Genomic DNA, 19,361 nt, shown 5'->3' on the forward strand with positions numbered 1-19,361 from the left:
AGCCATTCACCTGTCATGTGTCAGAGGCTAACAAACCCCCGAATCCCCGGCTGGAGACACAAGAACCGATTCCTTTCTAAGCAGCAGCCGACTCGGATTAAACCATTTCCCCAGAATTTACCAGGCAACGTGAGAAAATTCTCAAGCCAAGCCAAGCCAAGCCAAACTCCCCGAAAGAGTCGACAGGCGGCCGTTCTTCTCGGGGCTCTTTCGGCGTCCTCCAAGCTTTATCCGGTCCCAGCGACGTCCACCTTCAGATGCTCCCCGGGGGTGGGGGGGGACACCTTGCTGAAGCCACGCCTCCGCCTCGCGGGCAGGGAGATTCCCCCCCCTCTTCCTCCGCGGGCAGCAAGTGCCTTGGCCGTTCGAGAATGCAGCCTGTCAATCATGCTCGGGCGGACGAAGCTCTTCTTCTTTAACCGAAGGTGGCTACATCAGTCGGGAAGGCGGCCAGGGGAGCCGGAAGGGCAACCTGGCCTGCTCTGCCTGAACTGGCGCGACTCGGCAGTTCCTCGGCTCCACGTGCGCAGACTTGAAACCTTAACCTCCCAAGCAGAAATGCATCTGGGACTCCGCGGAGCTTTGGCCCGTAAATAAACGCTCCGTGTGGGCTGAATGGAGCTAAGAGTCCACCTGTTCCCCACTGGGCCGTCGCTCCTGCCAGCGAAATGATCTGCCGAGCTCCTTCCGTCTCATGTACTGTAGCAACTCGCTTGACATAGTCCTGCTTCCCACGATGCTAGGATGAATGATGGTGATGATGATGACGACGACGACAACAATAACAATAATTTTAGCCACGCAGCAAGAAAAAATCACAAAGTACCGGGACTTACAAATTGAAGTTGAAATCGTGTGTTCTCCCAATTGTAATTGGAGCCGTTGGAGCAATACCTAAAGGGCTGCCTCGCCATTTGGAAATCCTGAATTTATCAGACTTGAATACCCTGATTCTACAAAAACCACCCTACGTGGAACAGCTTATATCCTCCGACGACGCTACCTTAACAGTTCCTAGGTCCTTGGTTAAGACTCGAGCTGTTGAGCTACCAACCAGCCCCAAAGGCTGTGAATCTCACTAAAGATTGGCAACTTCAACTCCCAGAATTCCCCAGCCAGCTTTGCTAAAAGTCCGCCAGGCTTAAAGTTGCCAAGGTTGGAGACCCCTGTTCTATTGCACATTGCTGTTCTTCTGGCCAGTGCTGTGTTTGATTATTACGATTGTGTTGCACATGAACATACAGAGTCTAAACAGACAAGTACACAGCTTCAAAAGACTGCTTTCATCACGATTTGGATTTGGGGATTTTAAAAAAAGCAATCCTATCTAGTACTCCTTATGTAGTAATAATCCCGCAGTAGAATCAGTGGAATGGGTTTCTTAGAGATGCAAAATTGCACTTGACTAAAGGAATTTTCTGGACAAGTATAAATCTGTACTGCAGTGTTATTACAGAACGGAACATACCAGTTTAATTAATTTCTCTAACATTCTTCTATGGATCCCTGGTGTCTGAGTAACAGGCGGAATCGTTAAGGAATGAAGAAAGCATTCTGCACATGCTTACATAACCTCTTCTTCACAAGACCCCAATGCTCAAACTTCGGGGGACTGGTCCAAGTTTTTGGCTATTCGGGGAGGGGGACTTACAATTTGTCATCTCCTTCCTTCCTTCCTTCTTCCTTCCTTCTTCCTTCCTTTCTTCCTCCTTCCTTCTCTTCCTTCCTCCCTCCCCCTTTCTTCCTTCCTTCCCTCCCTCCTTTCTTCCTTCCTTCCCTCCCTCCTTCCTTCCTTCCTTCCTTCCTTCCTTCCTTCCTTCCCTCCTTCCTTCCCCCTTTGCCCCCCGCAACTCTGCGGGATGCCTCCAGGGGGCGCCGGAGGCCTTAGTTTCCTGCTACTAAATGTCTGCCGCAACTTCCCTCGCGCCCGCTTTCTAACCCGGTTCTTCCCAATGAGCGCCTTTGCGGGCCCCTCCGGATCGCGCCTACTTAGGGATGGCCCGTCCCGTCTCGGCCTCGTGAAGGGTGAAGCCTGCTCAGCGAATGAACGCCGGGAAGACCCTCAGCTCCATCACCGGCAGCGGTTGCAACTTGCCCGGCGCACGGAGTTCCCGGAGAGAAAGAGCAGCGCGGGGAAAACGTGCACCTGCTCTGGGAACTGCCGGCGGAGAAGAGGTTACTGGCCTTGGCTTTCCCCAACCCGGTGCCCTCTGGATGAGTCGGCCAATAACTCATCCGGCTGACTGAGGGAGAAGGCGGCTTTTAAGCCCCTCAAAGGCAGGGAGTGTTTGTCCCAGGGCACCCACGGGAGAAGATTCGCGGCGAGAGCGCTTCCGACCATGTGCAGAGTACGTTTACTCAGAGAGAGGAGTTCTCTAATGAAAAAAAAAAAGCGCGCGGCGGGGGGGAGGAGACATAAGCAGATGTGGAAAGCCGTTCTTCTTTTCCTTGGAAAGCAGCCCTCACCCCTCGTCTCCAGATTGTTGGTTTCCTTGACCAGGGGTCCCCAAACTTGGCAACTTTAAGACTCCTGTGGACTTCAAGAAAGCAAAGATAGTACTAATAGTAATCGGCACCTTGGGTGTAATCCTAAATCTTCTGGAGTGTCCCTTGAATATCAGTGGCATTGATAAAACCACCAGTCAATTACCAACGGCAGTTGAAATCCACAGGTCTTAAAGTCTCCAAGTTTGGAGACCTCTGTCCTTGAGGGAGAACCCAGGGTTTGCAGAAGGAGCCTGCAGTTGCAATTCCTCCTGAGCTGCTCTGGAGGAGGAAGCCTGAAGATGGGCTGCTGGTGCAAAGGAAGAGAGGCGCGTTAGAAATCTCGGAGACCCTCCTTCCTTTCCAGACCGCCCCCCCCCCGCAAGGTCGAGGAAGAGAGAGAGGCAGGGGGAGAAGGAGGCTCAAAACTCCCACCAGCGCACCTGGGCTTCGAAGTTCCCTCTGGGCCCGGCGAAAGGAAAGGGGCCGCTTTCGTTGAACCGAGAAAAGAGGGAGGTGGTGGGCTAATAAACTCACTGCCTCCCCCCTTCGCTTCATTCAAAAGGGCCCCCAAATGCCACAAGAAGGAAGCTCCCTCCGCAAATGCGGGTCTTCTGTTGCTTTCACCCAACTCCCCTTCCCGGTCCTAAGTTTTTTTTAGGGAGAAAACGTCCGGATAAGTAATAGGAGGGACAAAGAGGACGGCATTTAGGGAGCTGCAGTTACTACACTATAGGTTTCCTTGGCAGGAAGCCTCCGCCAAGCTGACCTCCCAATGAAGGGCAGCTGCTCATACCAACCAGACTGGGAACCTGGGATGTAAAGGGGGTGGGGGAGTTAGGATCAGACCCGCTTCCAAATGGACAAGGAACGGCTCATTTCTCATACGATTCCAGAGCCTCTCTAACAAGCCGTTCAACTTGGCTGGCAAGTAACACCTGCTCGGCCTTCCTTAACTTTCTTTGGAGGATCAACCTTTTCCTTTAGCTCCCCCGCGGAAGGACCTTCGAGGAAGTCTCACCGATCCCCAAAGAGAAAATGTCTTTATCTGCTCTAGCCCTGCTAACTGTGACTTTGGTCGCTGAATAATTGTGGACGAAGAAATCCATGCTTGTAAGGGTAGGAAATAGGAGCCCTTAAAGCAACACCCAAAAGGCAGCCTAGATACATGGAAATCTGGAAATTCTGGGAGTTGAAGTCCACAAGTCTTAAAGATTAAAGACTAGATACACCCGAAAATTCTGATTTTACAAAAAAAAAACAAAAAAAAAACACCACTCTACCTATATATTTAGACGTTATCTTAACAGCTCTTAGGTCGTTGGTAAGGACCTGAGCTGTTAAGTTTGTACTAGTCCCAGACTGAATCGAATTGAAGATTAATAATAATAATAAATTGCAAACGTAAGGTTGGACCAGCTTACATCCTGCCGGCGATACCTTTAACACCCTCAAACATCTTCCAATTGCAGGGCTTTGGGAAGGACCTCCCCCCCAAAAAAAGGTGAAAAAAATGCGAAACAGGTCTTAACATTATCTGACTGTGCGAAGAACCATAAAGAAAGCAAAGATAGTACCAATAGTAAACGGCACCTTGGGTGTAATCCCAAAACTTCTGGAGTATCACTTGAACATCAATGGCATTGATAAATTCATAAGTCAATTACAAAAGGCAGCTTTATTGGGAACAGCTTACATCCTGCTACTATATCTTTAACATCTTCCAACAACATCTGCCTAGCCTTGAGAAGGACTCCAGTGGTGGATAAAAATGTGTAGTCCTATTTAAATATCTGTCTGACTGTTCAACAACAACAACAACAACAACAATAATAAACAGCAAAACCACTCGGGGATTTTACTTAGATATCTATTTACCTCTTACTCTCATTTCCTTGCCAATACTTCATGCAAAATCTGCACAGGTTATTTTTTTAATTTTGGTCCTTTAACATTTTTAGAATATTAAATCTGAGAACACTCACGGTAATCGTTGAGGAAGCACTGCCATCGGATGTCCGTTTTTTTTCCTTTTTTTACTGGAATATTGACATCCCCTAGAATTTATTGTTCTTCTTTGAAATGGTGAAGGGAGTCAATGTTACAGGAGGCAGAAGGAGTTATTTTTGGAGTTGCTTAATCAGTATCTGCCACTCTCCCAGAAAATGCCAACTAATAAAAGGGGCGAAGGCATGTTTGAATGTGTTCGGGACATGAATCTTACCTTCTCAAGCTAAGGCAGAGAACAAAAGATGCCAACCGCCGGTGAGTGCAGACTATGCCAGGTGAAAGGTTTACGTTCAAGGCAGCGCAGGTGAGGGGTAAACCAGGATTAAGTCCAGCCAAGAAAATCTACGGAATGACTATGTACCAGTCACTGTCTCCCACTCGAGCCTACCTCACAGGGTTCCTGTTGGGGCGATCATTTGAAGAGAGATCGTCAGGGAGAAAAGGCTGGGTATGTCACCGTAAAATAGAGTCGTTCTTAAAGCCGGTGCTTAATCGTGCTTATATTGGAACAAATTCCTGCTTCCTTCCAGATGTTTGCTTATAAATAAGATTTCCTACAAGAGTAATCCAGTAATCCTATGCTCACCCCCAACACGATTTAGGATGACGTGAAATCAGAGTCTGCCAGAGTGCCCGATAAATGACCGGAGTCTCCCTCCCTTGGAACCTGTTCCTACAACCCGCTCAGCTTCCATTCCAGGGTGAATCCTGGGAGAAGGGGCACATTCGCCCGTTCTGGTGGCTTGGTTTACCTCTGAATCAACACTTCCAGGTTCTTGGAATTGCCTTTAGTTTAGAGGACAGGGTTTTTTCCTCTTTTCAAATGGTCCCGATTTTCTTTTCCATAAAGGAAAAGTATAAATAAATACTTCCCGGGCGAGGGGGGAGAAACGAGAATTATTGAATACCCATTGTTTTTGTGTGTGCGCTCGCGCGTGTGGGGTTTTGTGTTGTTTTTTTGTAATAAAAAGCGGATTTTTTTTCATTGCCCCATCCAGTACCTTAAATTTTCCAATGTTTCCAATTTCTGGACTCTTGATTGATTGTATTTGTTCCTCGCTCATTATTTGACACGAAAGGCTTTCGCCATCTGGCCCATTTGTCCTGATCTTTCTCCTCCCCTCTCCAAAATCTCACCGAGCAGGTCTTGTCCCGAGACTCTGGAGGGTGGGGAGGGGAACCTGCTTTTCAACGCCATGTCACTCGGTGGGTCGTGTTAGGTTTCAGGGAGCCGGTCGGCCCTGTAAAATTCCGCCTGGGGAGCGTAATCAACCTTTCTTGCTACCCGGCTCCACGAATGAATACTGTCGTTAAGTAATATTCGTCTAGAATGCAACGCACGACCACAATTTCAGAACAAGTAATCTGTTTCTATTTATCCCGGGGTTCGAGTTAAAGAACTTGTGATTGGTCACTTGGGATGAGCAAAAAAAAAAAAAAAGCAAGACCAAAATACTGTCTTGGGACGGAATGGAGAAAAAGTGCTAGCAAACGGATCTCAGGTCTGTGAATTTCTGCATAGCTCCTACAGCTGAGGAGAGATAAAACAAATCTAAAGGAAATTTCTGAAGCAGAGTGGCAGAGGCACTTCAGAATTTTATAGTGTGAGTTCGGAGAAGTTTTAAAAGAAGTTTTCAACACTCCCTTTCTGCGATGCAGAAAAGTTTGCTTCGGTTTATCGATTCTATCTTTGGATCCACCTGTTTCAGCTAGAAGAAAACATATCGTCAGAATTCCGCTGGAAAAATCTACTCTGGATATGAGGATGATGAGCATAAGGATAATAATAATCGCCAGGTAGATAAAAATATCAAATCCAGGCTGAACATCAGGCTGACTGAGCGACTAACCACAATAATAATTCCAGGTCCTTAGGAAGGACTCGATAGGTGGATAAAAATGCCAACTCAGTCTAAATATCTAGCTGTCTGTATGAGCAACCATAATAATGACACTATAAATTCTTATTTAAACACGAGATTTCCCAAACTTTGCAGTCCAATGTAGAATATTAGTTAAACGGGAAAAAATAAGGACTAGAACTTCGGGAAACAATTAATTTAATCATGCTTTGTTTTATACCTATGGGGCAAGTAGAATGTAAAGGCTTAGAAAATCCGCTCCGCATAGTAACGCAAATACAATTAGAGTGTTTAATGTCCATCGCTGATTTTCTGGATGCATTAAGGTGGGAGGTGGGGTTGCTTTGACACAACTACCGGAGTTCCTGCGGCTCATAGAGATAGGAACGCAGAAGTCTAAGAAAGAAAGAAAGAAAGAAAGGTTTGATTTATGACCTGGCCCTGTTTTCTGAAAGAAAAAGTCACCTTAGGTAACGTGTAAGAAAGGAGGGAGAGAGGGAGAGGGAGGGGGGGAAAAGACCTCTGTCCCTTTAAAGCCAAGTTGCTACCCAAACACAAGTAAACAGAGTGGTAGAAAAGAAAGTGGAGGCGGGATTTTGAGGGGCGGTCTCAACCATTTTTACAGCCCGCTGAACGTTCGGCGCTGGGCGTGGTCAGAACGTCCAAGCCGTGAACATTCGACTCGCAAGCGGCTCGGGGTGGGACCGCGGGCGGGGACAGAACTCCTCGCCGTTGGAACTGCTGAAATGTGATGGACCCGAGAGGGGGAGTTTCAGACTTGTATCAAACTTCGCTGGAGTCGAAAGCGAGGCGCTCCAAGAGAAGTGCGGTCGGGGAAAAAAAAAACCAAAACAAAACCTTATGCGGGGTCTTTTGCCTACCGCCTACCCGCCGCTCGGGAAACTCTGAAAACGGGAGGCGGCGGGCCCCCGAAGCGACCTTCTGCCGGCTAATTTGAAGCCCTCCTGAGAGACAATAATATGAAAGAGCTCCTGGGGTTTCCCGCCCTCTCCGCGTGGATCTAAATGAGGCGGCTCCGGCGTTAAGGCCGGTGGGCTGACGCGGGGCTCCCCTGAGGCCAGGCGGAAGGAGGCTCGAGGGGGGAGGCAGGTAAGCGCCATCCGTTCGCGCGAGCTCCGCCAGGCCCGTCGTCTTGGCGGCTGCGGCTGCTGCAGAGAGACCGGCCGGCTTCTCGAAGGGCGAGCCGGGCGGCCAGGGAGGGTTGGCAGCATCCAGGCAAGCGCGGCCCGGGGCAGCCGAGCCTCCCCAATGCAACTCTGCAGCGGGAAGGGGGGAAGCGACGCGTCCCGCTCGCGGTTGGCGGAGGGAACCCGGGAAGCTGCCAGCCGCCTTGCCCGAGAGTTAAGTCCCGCTTGGGGTGGGGGGCGGCTTCGCTTTTTGGGAAGCGAGGCCGGAGGGGCCCCGGTGGTGGTGGTGGTGGTGAAATGGAGGCGCTTAGTCAGCTCCGAGTGGAACTCCGAGGGGATCGCGCGTTTACTTTCGGTTTGACCGCTTGGCCTCAGTCGCTGAAGGCGGGCCAGGGTGCGCGAAGAGCCGGCGTGGTTCTGCGCTCCCACGGGGGCGCGCGCGGAGAGAGTCCCGTTAGTCAGATCGCCCCACGCAGGCGGGAGATCTGGAAGCGCGCTTTCTTGCCTTTGGTGTTCTACCTGCCTGAGCGGAAGGACCCTCGCGGGACGCTCCTGTGGAGCCGAAATCAAATTATCCGACAGCCCCCCCCCCCTCCAAAAATGTCGGGTGACTTATCCATGGGTGGTTTCTTCGCCCCTCCCGCCGTCTCCATCCACCAATGTTTGTATACCTGATAGCTGGGGACCATCAAACCCTATTCTTAGCCCCCCCCCCAGCCCCCCCCCAGCCCTGCGTGCCTCCCCCCTCCTCCTCCTCCTTTCTAGAGCACAGTTGGTAGTTTCACTCTCACACACCAAAGTCGAGGCGATTACGAAAAGTATCCGCCAGCCCTGATCTTGGGAAGAGCCGAGAAAGAAGAGCCCATTGGCAGCACGGTGGCATTTCGGGGGTGGGGTGGGTGGGAGAAGAACTCGCGCTCTAGACACCGGTTTTCTTTAAATTCGGGCTCCCGATCGGCAAGGAAAGTGACAGGGCTTCTCAATTACACCCCTGTTTGATTTCGCGCCTGACTGGCAGCGGCGTCTCCGAGTAAAAGGTACCGTTTCCCGACCCTTCTCTGCAGGCGATTTCCGATTGTCAACTTGGCACCTGGACCTATTTATTTTACGTTCTGGTTTCAATGGCTGCCGCGTACAATCCCATTCATAGCTTAATCGGTACTTTATGGCTTTCCAAGGAGGAGAAAGAGAGTACTGTGTGAGGTTTGAGAAGCGTTTTATTGCTATCTCCAGCTTGATTTCATGGAAATATTAACCTTATCAAATGGAAAACACGCATTAATCAGTGTACAACATGCAGATAGTTTGCTGTATTTTGAAACAAAGATCCTTTTGTTATATTGTGCTGTTTTCTGAAACTGAAAATTCGTTTAAGTGAAATAACCTCAAAACCATTTTTAATCTATTTTGAACAAAAGAACTATTACTGAAATAACTAAAAGAGATGAAGCCACGTCTCCTTGTGTCAGATAAAAATGTGGATTTAGGAACATTTGTAAAACAACTTAAACAGCCTCACTAGTGTTGCTAAAAGCTGTATTTGTTAAGTATCAAGGGATTTTACTAAGTTTACTTACTAAGCACTATTAAACTTAATAAGCAATACTTAATAAGCTTAATGATAATAAACGTAATAAGCTCACTTAATAAGCATTATTAAGATCAATGGATCTACTTCTGACTAAACATGCATTGAATTGGCCTATTATAGTGAAAAAATCTAGACATATCTACTCCTAAGTAATTGCTAGTAAGTTAAGCTCACTTTGAATTTAACCTTGCATAATATTTCTGTTTAATTGTGCTTGTATTTTAAGCAAATTTATTCTCACACATTTGGAATTCCTTTTATTATACCCTGATGTTAATAGGAAAATAATATAATCCATATTTTAAAAACTTACCCTTATCTAGTATTTATTAAAACGTAGTTTTTACTGCTTGCAAGTCTTAAATGAATTTACCTTGAAACCAATTTCCATTGATTTTTAATAGAGTTCTATGCTAGTTTGCTGAGCATAATCCTAGCTTAGCTTACTCAGACGAATTTAAAGGAATCTACCTGCAGATAATTATGTATAGGATTCAACAGAAAAGCATCCACCTGCCGCCAGAAGTAAAATCTGGTTGAATGAATTCAGTTGTTTTAATGCATGTGTTCTATTTGTTATGATGCCTACATGGGATACATTTTTAAGACAAGCCAAGCTATTTAGGCCATTTGGATGGATAGTATTAGAATTATTCCCAGTTTGGAAAACAATTTGGAAGCAAGTGCCACTGAAAGCAATGCAACTTTCTACATGTTCTTGGGAAGGGAGAGGGGGAAACCGGTCTTATCTCTAATGGAAATAGACCTAATTGCTGTGGTGCTTCTAATTTAATGCAGCTAATTTAATAAAGGACAGTCATTTAAAAAATTGAGGGGGAAGGGTTCCTATTTTTCTAAAGCACTCTCATTTCTCGGACAACCGAGGCGGGGTTGAGGACAACCTGCATGTTTTGTAGAAATCGAAAACTCCAGATCTTCAGATTTGCCTTCTTAGAATGTCCTTTGAAGAGTATCATTTAACACACACCCCTTCCCAATAAAATGGAAACTTCAGTTGAAAAGTGAAGTGGTCCAGGATTAGTACAGGTTCTCCCCCCCCCCCCACCTACTCCCCCCCATTTCTCGCCTGTGGCCTGATTCCCAACCGGAGGAGGGTCTGTTTGTGTTGTGGACAGGTCGCAGAGACCAGCTACTGCTACTCAGAGGCCCTCAATCTGCCAGTTTCAGAAGGGAAATTGAAGCTGAGAGAAAGGAGGGGGAAGCCTCAGCTTATAGTTTCGGTTAAAGGGGCTGAGCTAAGAGGCCCCCACCTCCAGTCACACACCTCCCATCAATTCCCCCCCTGCATGCCTACGATCCCAGGCCGCAAGAAAGGAAGGTTTGGAGGTCGCTGGGCTCGTTTATACAGAAGGAAAAAACAAAAGAATTGGCGCACTTCAAAGAAGGGCCAGAAGGGAAGGAGAAAATCCACCCAGGGCCCAGATTGCGGGCTTCAGCTGCCAAACCCTTCAACCGCCCAAGAATGAGGCCATTTGGGCCACGGAGGCAGCCGCTGCTGAGTGACTCTGCACAGGTCTTTTCCCACGCTGAGTGAAACCCCCCCCCCATTCTTCGCTCGTTGGGGCGATGGGATTTGTAGTCCAGCATATTTGGAAGTCACCTGCTCGGGGAAGGTTGATCTAAATTAATTATCGATTCGCACCAGGAAATTATACCTACTTTTTTATAAAGGAAAAAAATACAAATGCTTAAGCATGCTTAAGCAGGGTCGATTCTCTTCCACACACACACACACACACACACAACACCCCCAGTTAAATTGGAACGGGACACATTAAAGCCTCCACCACAGGAGATCGTAGCTGACACTCGACCAAGCTGGTGGCTAAATGAGTTTGCACATTGTCCAACTTGGGATTCTTTAAAATACTGAAGTATTTCTAGTTCGGAATATAAAGTGGCACCACCTGAAGGCATTTTGGGCTCTGCGCTGCCTGCGAGAGAAGGAGCCTGCTGAAAGGATTCGGGTGAGTCGGGCTGCTCAGCACAGCCTTGTAACTCCCGATTAGGTTTTGGTGCCTCTTCCTTTTCCTAAGCAATATCACATTTCCCACACTTTCCACAACTCCGGTAACAGGTTCCAAATGTAGTAAGAACGCGGAGCCGGGAACAGCCGAATTCCTACAGCAGGCCGATGGCCATAAGGCAACAATATGAGAGAGGAAAGCGGGCGGCCGGGAGAGGAAGAAAGACAGGAGCTGGTTTGTTAATCGCCCCCCCCCCCTCCCCGCATCGCCCCTGTTTCTTGCCCGCAGCCCGCGTGGGAATTGACCACCGCCAAGTCGGCCCAAGCTAGATCGCGATCGCCCATTCCCGAAATCCTCGGGGGTGTCGCTTCGGCTAGCGCAAAGCACAGCAGGCCAAAAGCCAGCTGGAAGGACTCCGGGCCGTTTTCTTTAGACGCCGCGAAGCGCGCGCGAGAATCGGGCGTTGCTTTTCTCTGAGTCGCTTATCTTGATCAATGACTTGTTGCTGAAGGAAGAAAAATAAGCACCGCGCTGCAGGCGGGGGGGCGGGCGGGAAGAGAGAAGCAGCAGCCATGGGTTCCCCCACCCCTTTGCCACAGCGTTCAATTACGGCCAACCTCAGCCGGCTACTTTGGAAGCCCTGAAAAGGCCTGTGCCTGGGGAAACTTCTCTCCCCGCCGTTCAGAAGCCTCACTCAGATTGTGAGCCTTCGCGTTTCCCCAGCTCTTCCCCAGCTCCCCTGCTTTCCATGTGCAAGTGTTCTAGGCCTTGGTGACCGCCGTTTCCGAACGAGGCCCTGGCTGGACTTCAGGACAGCGACTCCTTTGCCTTTTCAGGCTTAGCTTCTAGGCCCGACTTTTTCCAAGGCAGAGCCTTGGGTTCAGAGCCAGGATCGGGACCATGGGTGCCAAGGCCTAGAAGCTGAGACAGGCATAAATGGGAGGGAGAGAGAGAGAACAGATGCACAGAAGACACAGAGCAACCGACCGACTCCTCTCAAGTTTACGCCAACGGAAAGGCCAGTCTGATCTTTTTCCCCCTCCTTTCTCGTTCCTCCTGCTCCCTTTGCTAGTGAAATTTCCCCGTCCCGAGGCTCCGCGCGCTTCTATTCGCAAGTCAGGTCTGCCGGAAGACCGATCCCTGCAGTTTTTCCCCGCCAGAACTCTCACGCATCTACGACCGGGTTACAATAAGATTTTACTTCAAGAGCGGGGGAGGCATCCTACGACAGATTTCCTAGGATCGCATTGCTTTTCTCTGGGTTAAGGAATTAATACCGACTGCTACGGGTTCAGCGCTGGGCACGTAGGCATCGACTTGCTGTTCCCAGATCACGTGGCGGGAAGCTTATTTAAAAAGCAGGAAAGCTGAATTCGAATCCACGGCACTGCCGGCTCCCACTTTTGATGGGAGGTGCAATGTTGTACTTTGGAGGCGGGCTGAAGTCATTTGCTTGAGGCCCCCTGCTTAGTGAAGCTTCTCTTCTTTCTCGCTGGTTAATGACCCGAGCCTGCAAGTAATGCGAGGAGACCGCACGTTCCCCTTTATCTGTGTGTGTGTGTGTGTGTGTTTGGGGGGGGGAGTACTTTACACCTTCTTCCTAGGCCGCTGCGCACAGCTTAGAGCTGCCAAGCGATTGACCTACCTAGAACTGCTCCGGCATAGGCCCTGTGGCCGCCAACACAATCCCGTGAGGAAGTCAATCGGAGTGTTTCGGAGGGCAACCCTTTGACCCTCTGCCCGTTCTTCTCTGTCCGCCTTGCAGAACAGCCTCCTTGGAGTATTTAGGCGGCAAGGGATGACCCCCCCCCCACGGTCCCTTCAAAGAGAGAGGCTTCGCAGGTTGTCGAGGGGCAGAACGCAGCTACTCTTTGCTTCCCGAGCGGGACAGGAGGGGTAGCCGAATCAGGTTCCTCTTCATCTTAATAAAATGTTTCTAGCTCCCAAGTGTCCATGGAGGTCGTGGTTTTATTTCCATTTCACCCTCTTCTGAATAGGGCAGGGGGCAGTTAAGCATCAGTCTTACAGGAGGCGAGAAAAACGGGCGTTAGGTCGGCTTGGTGTCAGGACACCTGCGCTTCCTGGCACGCCGGTGTTTGCTTGGCTCTTTACCTTGAGCGCCTCGGCCAAGCATGGCGTGTCTTTGGTTCAGCGGCCTCTGACTGATCCCCTCGCCAAGTGCGTAACTCTGCACCGCAGAGTTGGTGGTGCTCCCCTGCCAGTTCGGGTGGCCTGTCTCACGCCCCAATAAGCTCCAAGGTATCGCTTGCATTATTACCCTCTCGCTGCTCCGCAGGACCTGGACCTTCTTCAAAGCTCTTTCCTCCGGCCTTGGCTGCGATGGAGCTGAAGTCATCAACCAGCAATGGCAGGTTGGCAAGAAGAACTGGCCACCACAAATCGGGATGTCTGGATTGCGCTGCCCACCCGCACTCCTCGCGCTTCGCGTGCCCGTGTTTCCAGTTCGGACATGAGCCAGGGTTTGCTCCAAAGCTTGCCTGGCCTGCTTTTCTTTTCCCCGCTTTGCTTTCCCCGGCCGTAAACCTGGTTACCCGCGCCCACTAATCTTCTGACTCGGCCGCCTTGAAAAAAAGGAAGCACAGAACTTTTTTGGCCCCCCTTGTCGCAGCGCGTCCCGTTAGCGGTGGGCATAAAACGGATTAAGGTCTGGCCTGGGGTGGTGGGAAGCACGGGGGCCACGTCAGCCTGGCAGGCGGTTTAGGGGAGAAAGAAACCGCACGTGAGGAAAGGGCCGCTTTGTGCGCCTCCTCGAATAACCATCAATCTCTTCTACCCCCCCATGTCCCTGTTTCTGCTTAGGTTCCGAACACCGGAGAAAGAGGCCGTTGCGCGCTTTCCGACCGTCGGGCTCAACCAGTCAAAGCAAGGCAAGGCCTGGTCCAGCGCGATGGGGAGCAAGGCTCTGCCGGCGCCGATCCCACTGCACCCTTCGCTGCAACTGACCAACTATTCCTTCTTGCAAGCCGTCAATACGTTCCCGGCCGCCGTGGACCACCTGCAAGGCCTCTACGGCCTGAGCGCTGTCCACACCATGCACATGAACCACTGGACGCTGGGTTGTTACGCGGCCGCGGCCGCCGCTGCCAGTGCCTCGGGCGGCGGCGGTGGCAGCGGCTCGGCCGAGATCAGCCGCTGCTCGGCGCTGAGCGAAATGGCGGCGGCGCAAGGCCTGGTGGAGCGCTTCCCTTCCCGGGCCTGCCTTTCGCCACGCACCTGTTCCACCCCAAGCAGGCCGCAGCCATCGCGCACGTCTTGCCTGCGCTGCGCAAGGAGCGGCCCCGCTTTGACTTTGCCAACCTGGCGGCGGCCGCCACTCAGGAGGACCCGCCCAAGGCGCACGCGGTGGCGGCGGCGGTGGCCGCGCAAGCTCAGGGGGAGCTGGCCAAGCTGGGCGGGCCTCTTTCAGCGGCGCTGGGCAAGCTCTCCCCCGAGAGCCGGAAGCCCGCGCGGGGCCGGCTGCCCTCCAAGACCAAGAAGGAGTTCATCTGCAAGTTCTGCGGGCGACACTTCACCAAGTCCTACAACCTGCTCATCCACGAGAGGACCCACACCGACGAGCGGCCTTACACCTGCGACATCTGCCACAAGGCCTTCCGGAGGCAAGATCACCTTCGCGACCACAGGTCAGCCTCTGCCTCCGCTAGGCCTCCTCAGATGGCGGGGCTGCAGGCCTGAAGGGAGGTTTTACTCGTCTGGGTTTAATCGGTTTATGGAGAGCCTGGCTTATACTTCGAAGGTTGTCGAGTGTTTTCTTCCGAAAACCATAGTTAAAACAAACCAAGGCTTATAGCGGCTTGAACGTAATCAGAAGCTGAATTCAAATACAACGCTAAGCTATATATGTTGATTGTTTGCTAGGAAGCCGTTGCTTCACGATTGTTTATGGCCCGTTCAGTAAATCCTACTTCAAACAAATCACGATTTAGCATGTTGTAGGAACACGGCTATTGCCTGCAGACCCAATCTAAACAAGAAGTGTTCTTGTTATACCTCTGAACAAGGTCAGTAGGATTTATTTCCAAGAAAATAAAGTTGGAGCCAAGGATGTAGTCGTTCTGTTGATTTGCCTTCAACCCTTCATCCGAAGGGACATGCCTGATTTTAAAGCCAAGGGATTTTTAAGATGGTGGGGCTAAACTACTTGATCTGGTTGGAGTAGGAGGCAGAATTCCTATTGCTTTGAGGAAGAATGATTGACTTTAGTCTTATTGTCTTCAAACGTATTTCTTATTGTCTGAAACATATTTCTTAAGTTAGAATCTCAAGTTTAGAATTCTCCCTGCTTGAAGATCCTCTGATGATCTTGATCATGTTTCTTGCCTCTCTCCTTTTTTCTTTTTTCTTTGCCTTTGGGCTATAATATAACTATCACTAAAGACTTGGCAGTAAGAGCACAAAAATATTTATGGGTTTGTAACGATATACAAATCTCTACAAAGAGACTCTTTTGTGGCTTGTTTTGAGAAGCCGAAGAATGTTGGTCTCTTTATTCCACAAAACCCCTACATTCTCCTGTCAGATTTATAAACTTCAACACAAACCTTCAAGCTGACATTAATCAAAGCGCAGTTTTGATTAACTTCACCTGAAATTACCTGCCAAAGTAGTAAATAGGGCTTACACCCATGAACATTTACATGGGATTAAACCCCTTGCTAAGCATGTTTACTCAAATGCATGCATATTTACCCAGAAATATGTTTTTCCTATTTAAAGAGGCTTATTCCTAAGAAAGCAATGAAGAGCAGTGTCAAAGTGTCTGAATATGTTAAAAAGGGACCTTGGGGATGAACAGCTAGGCAGCATATAATTTTGGTTTTAAAAATTTGATTATGCAGAAGTTGGGCTGTTGTGGCATTTGTTGTGTGTGTAGAAATATTGACTCCAAACACTTTGGTTGATTTCCAGGTATATCCACTCTAAAGAAAAACCCTTCAAGTGCCAAGAGTGTGGGAAAGGATTTTGCCAATCTAGGACCCTAGCCGTTCATAAAACTTTACATATGCAGGTAAGGTCAGGCTCAATTATTTTGCACATTCTACTTTGATTTTAATTAATTGTGAATTCAAAACACAAAGTAATTATTTTCTAGATGCAAAATAAAAGAGATAGAGATGTGCTCCTTTTTAATAATCTGAAATATTTTGTGGTATTTTTCTCAAATGCTGATAGGTAGAAAACAACATAAATCCATACTTAATATATATGATGATTGTAACATGGCCATTTAAATAGTGAGGACAAAGGGGGTAAATGGTTAAATGTGCAAAGTGATACCAACATGCCAGTGCTGAGACTCACTTGCACCAGATGCAAGTATGTAATAGCATTCGTGTTAAGACATCCCTGCTTGCATGTCATCATTTTGATGTACTATAATTGCAATTCATTGCATTTGCCCTGTTTCTTCAGCTACTAAAACCCCCCAATAAGTACTCAAATTCTAGGAGAAAAATGGGATATCAGTAAAATAAAAAAAACGCTAAAATAAGTAATATTTCCTAGGGACTGGGAGCCTATGTAAATTTACTTAAGAGTATATTGAATTATGGAGGATTTACATTTGAGGAAAGATAGCCTACCTAAAGTTGACTTCTCTCATTCAAGACTTCCCTGTTCTAACACTTGAAAAAGCTCCTTAAGTAGCCGGACCAACCTACCAATGGCTAAATGAGATGTGCTCTTGTGGAAGACTTCTCACTTAGAGAGATGAACCAAGACTCCCTTGGAAGCCCGGGTGGATTAGCAGGAGAATTTCCCCCTTAGATTCCAGGAACTGCAAAGCAAGAGGACTGGTCTTGACAGGCAGGAAGATATGTCTGTGCAATTAAGACTATAATCTTAAACACACTTACAAGGGACTGAGAGTAAATCAGTAATCTGCTTCTGGGTTCCAGATGCATTTTCTGGAAATAATTGTGCCTGCAGCTAAAACTGCAGTTAATGTGAAAGGAAAGCTGTGATCTGAGATCAGTTTTTAAAGAAAATTGGCCAATCGAGTAAAAAAAAAAAGTGAAATCACGTGCATGTTTGGATGCACATAAATGGTGATGGGAGAAATCTTAGTCGTTGAAGTGTGTTCAGATTTTCTTTAAATGTACTTGTGATGGACAGTAAACACAGAAGGGTATGAATCTCAGATTCTAAATCTGAAAGTGTATGTGTACTCATTTGGGAGTAATCCTTACAGAATCTTGTTGGAAAGACTTTAAAGTAAATTTGCCTAAAACCAAACTATAAATGTGTGCACAGTGCAGTCCAATACACTTTAGTCTGTAGCCTTCATTGTTGCCTATTACTGTCAATTTACATTTGTACAGAATTGCATTGGTTTTTCTGTCTTCACAGATTGCAAGTTTATTTTGTCTTGCCATGTTCTTGTCCTACAGCAATTTAATGAGGCCATAAACGAGAAGGGGGGTGGGTGGGGGTGGAGGTGGTGGAAATGCTGAGTGAACTTTGAAAAGCTCAATAATCCAAGTAGTTTGTCAAGGGTTTAATCCTTTGCTTGCTTCAAATCTGAACAGGAATCTCCACACAAATGCCCCACATGTGGAAGAACCTTTAATCAAAGAAGTAACCTGAAAACTCACCTTCTCACCCATACAGACATCAAGCCCTACAACTGTGAGCAGTGCGGCAAAGTGTTCAGGCGCAACTGTGATCTGCGGAGGCACAGTCTAACTCACACCCCGCGGCAGGACTTCTAGAACAGCCGAGAACCCCTCCCCACAGGGAGCTAATTCTGGCTCAAGGACTTGAACTGTAGTGTAATCTTATGTCCACACGGGTGATGTGGACAGGTGCATCTAGGGGGCTTGATTCCATGTCCCTCAGTGCCAGCCGGTCCTCTTTCTGTTATGGTGGTGGGAGCTGATACCTGTTCCAAGCATTCTCCCTGCACTGAGAGGGCCAGCTGGTTTCTTGTATATAGTAACAAGAGCAGCTCATTTTCGAGCTCTGCACAGCAATATGTTGGCTTTCTATTGTCTTACCAAATGCACATTGGTACCAACAGCAAAACCTAGGAGTGAAAATACTTCTTTTACAAATTATATTTCCAAATAAACACTTTCCCCCAAAAAATGATTCTGAGTTTGAATAAGTGACAGTTTTCTTCTCTTCCTTTCTGATAGTCACAGGAGCTGAAACTGTTCTTTTTTTTGGGGGACACTGTGAGAGATGTGTGTGCATCATTATTGGGGGTGGGGAAATCTAGCCTGCCATTTTCATGGCAGATTTTTTTTGAAGTGGTTTTCACAGCCCCTCCTGAGAGAGGGCAGAGAGAGGATGACTGACTCAAGCCACCCAGCTGGCTTTATGATCTCATTGTCCCTGGTTTTGAGAAGAGGCAATCTAGGCACATCAGATTAAAACTTGATCTTGAGTACCTCTAGATCAGGGCTGTCCAACCTTGGCCCCTTGAAGCCTGGCGGATTCAATTCCCAGAATTCCCCAGCCAGCTTTGCTGGCTGGGAATTCTGGGAATAAGTGCCAAGTCCACAAGGTTGGACAGCCCTGCTCTAGATGAAGGACTCCACTATGCTATGGCAGTCAAAACAGATCTGGGCAGTTCTTCTGTCTTTGTGTGTTGCTTCTACTGATGCAATGGAATGCCAGAACACAAGGTTAGCCTCATGGGGAAGCATTAACTGGCCTGGGGAGGGGAACAGTCTGTTCCTGTGACATGCGTAAATAGCTATGGTAATTTAAAAAAACTTTTTTAATGTCTGGGCTGGAGAAGAACACGGGTTGTAACTATGAAGGTTGGGTATCCTCCATAATTGATGACACAGGCAAAGTGCACTCAAAAGCCTTATGTGGAAGAACTCCTGTTAATATTGGACTGAATTTAGTGCAGTTGTATTTACATATGTGTGATTGAGTTTAATGGGACTGACTTACAGCAGGTAAAGAGATAGGAATAGAAAGGAACTCTACTGATTCCCTGTAAAACCTAAGCATAGACTGGTCATTTTTGTGGAATCCAACTCTGTCTTCACTTAAGCCATTATGGAATCTACCTCCATAATTCTGTGGGATTTACTCTGAAATAAATCACACCAAATTCATGTAATTGTACTCTGTAAACACTTTGAGGTTAAAAGTCCTTATTTCTGCTCCACTGGATTGTTTCCTCAGCAGGCTTAAACCATCAATAGTAGCTAACATTGGCTGCTTACAAAGCACAGTCGTGGCTTCTACCCCATGGTGGAAGCATTTCAGTTTGGGATGAACTCAACCTATGACAGAGGTC

General features: G+C 48.2%; 1 protein-coding gene across 1 annotated transcript; it reads left to right on the forward strand.

The window, feature by feature from the left end:
• The first annotated feature begins 7,330 nt into the window (after positions 1 to 7,330).
• OSR2 (odd-skipped related transciption factor 2) lies at positions 7,331 to 18,190 on the forward strand. Its single transcript, XM_026689044.2, is given in 5 exon segments — positions 7,331 to 7,466; positions 13,904 to 14,283; positions 14,286 to 14,727; positions 16,013 to 16,112; positions 17,632 to 18,190. Coding segments are annotated over 4 exon segments (1,017 nt in total). The 5' UTR covers positions 7,331 to 7,466; positions 13,904 to 13,991; the 3' UTR covers positions 17,815 to 18,190.
• Positions 18,191 to 19,361: the final 1,171 nt, after the last annotated feature.

Source organism: Notechis scutatus, chromosome 3 (genome assembly GCF_049901735.1).
Source record: "Notechis scutatus isolate UNSWTSFEM ecotype Mainland chromosome 3, rNotScu1.2, whole genome shotgun sequence".
Classification (NCBI taxonomy): Eukaryota; Metazoa; Chordata; class Lepidosauria; order Squamata; family Elapidae; genus Notechis; species Notechis scutatus.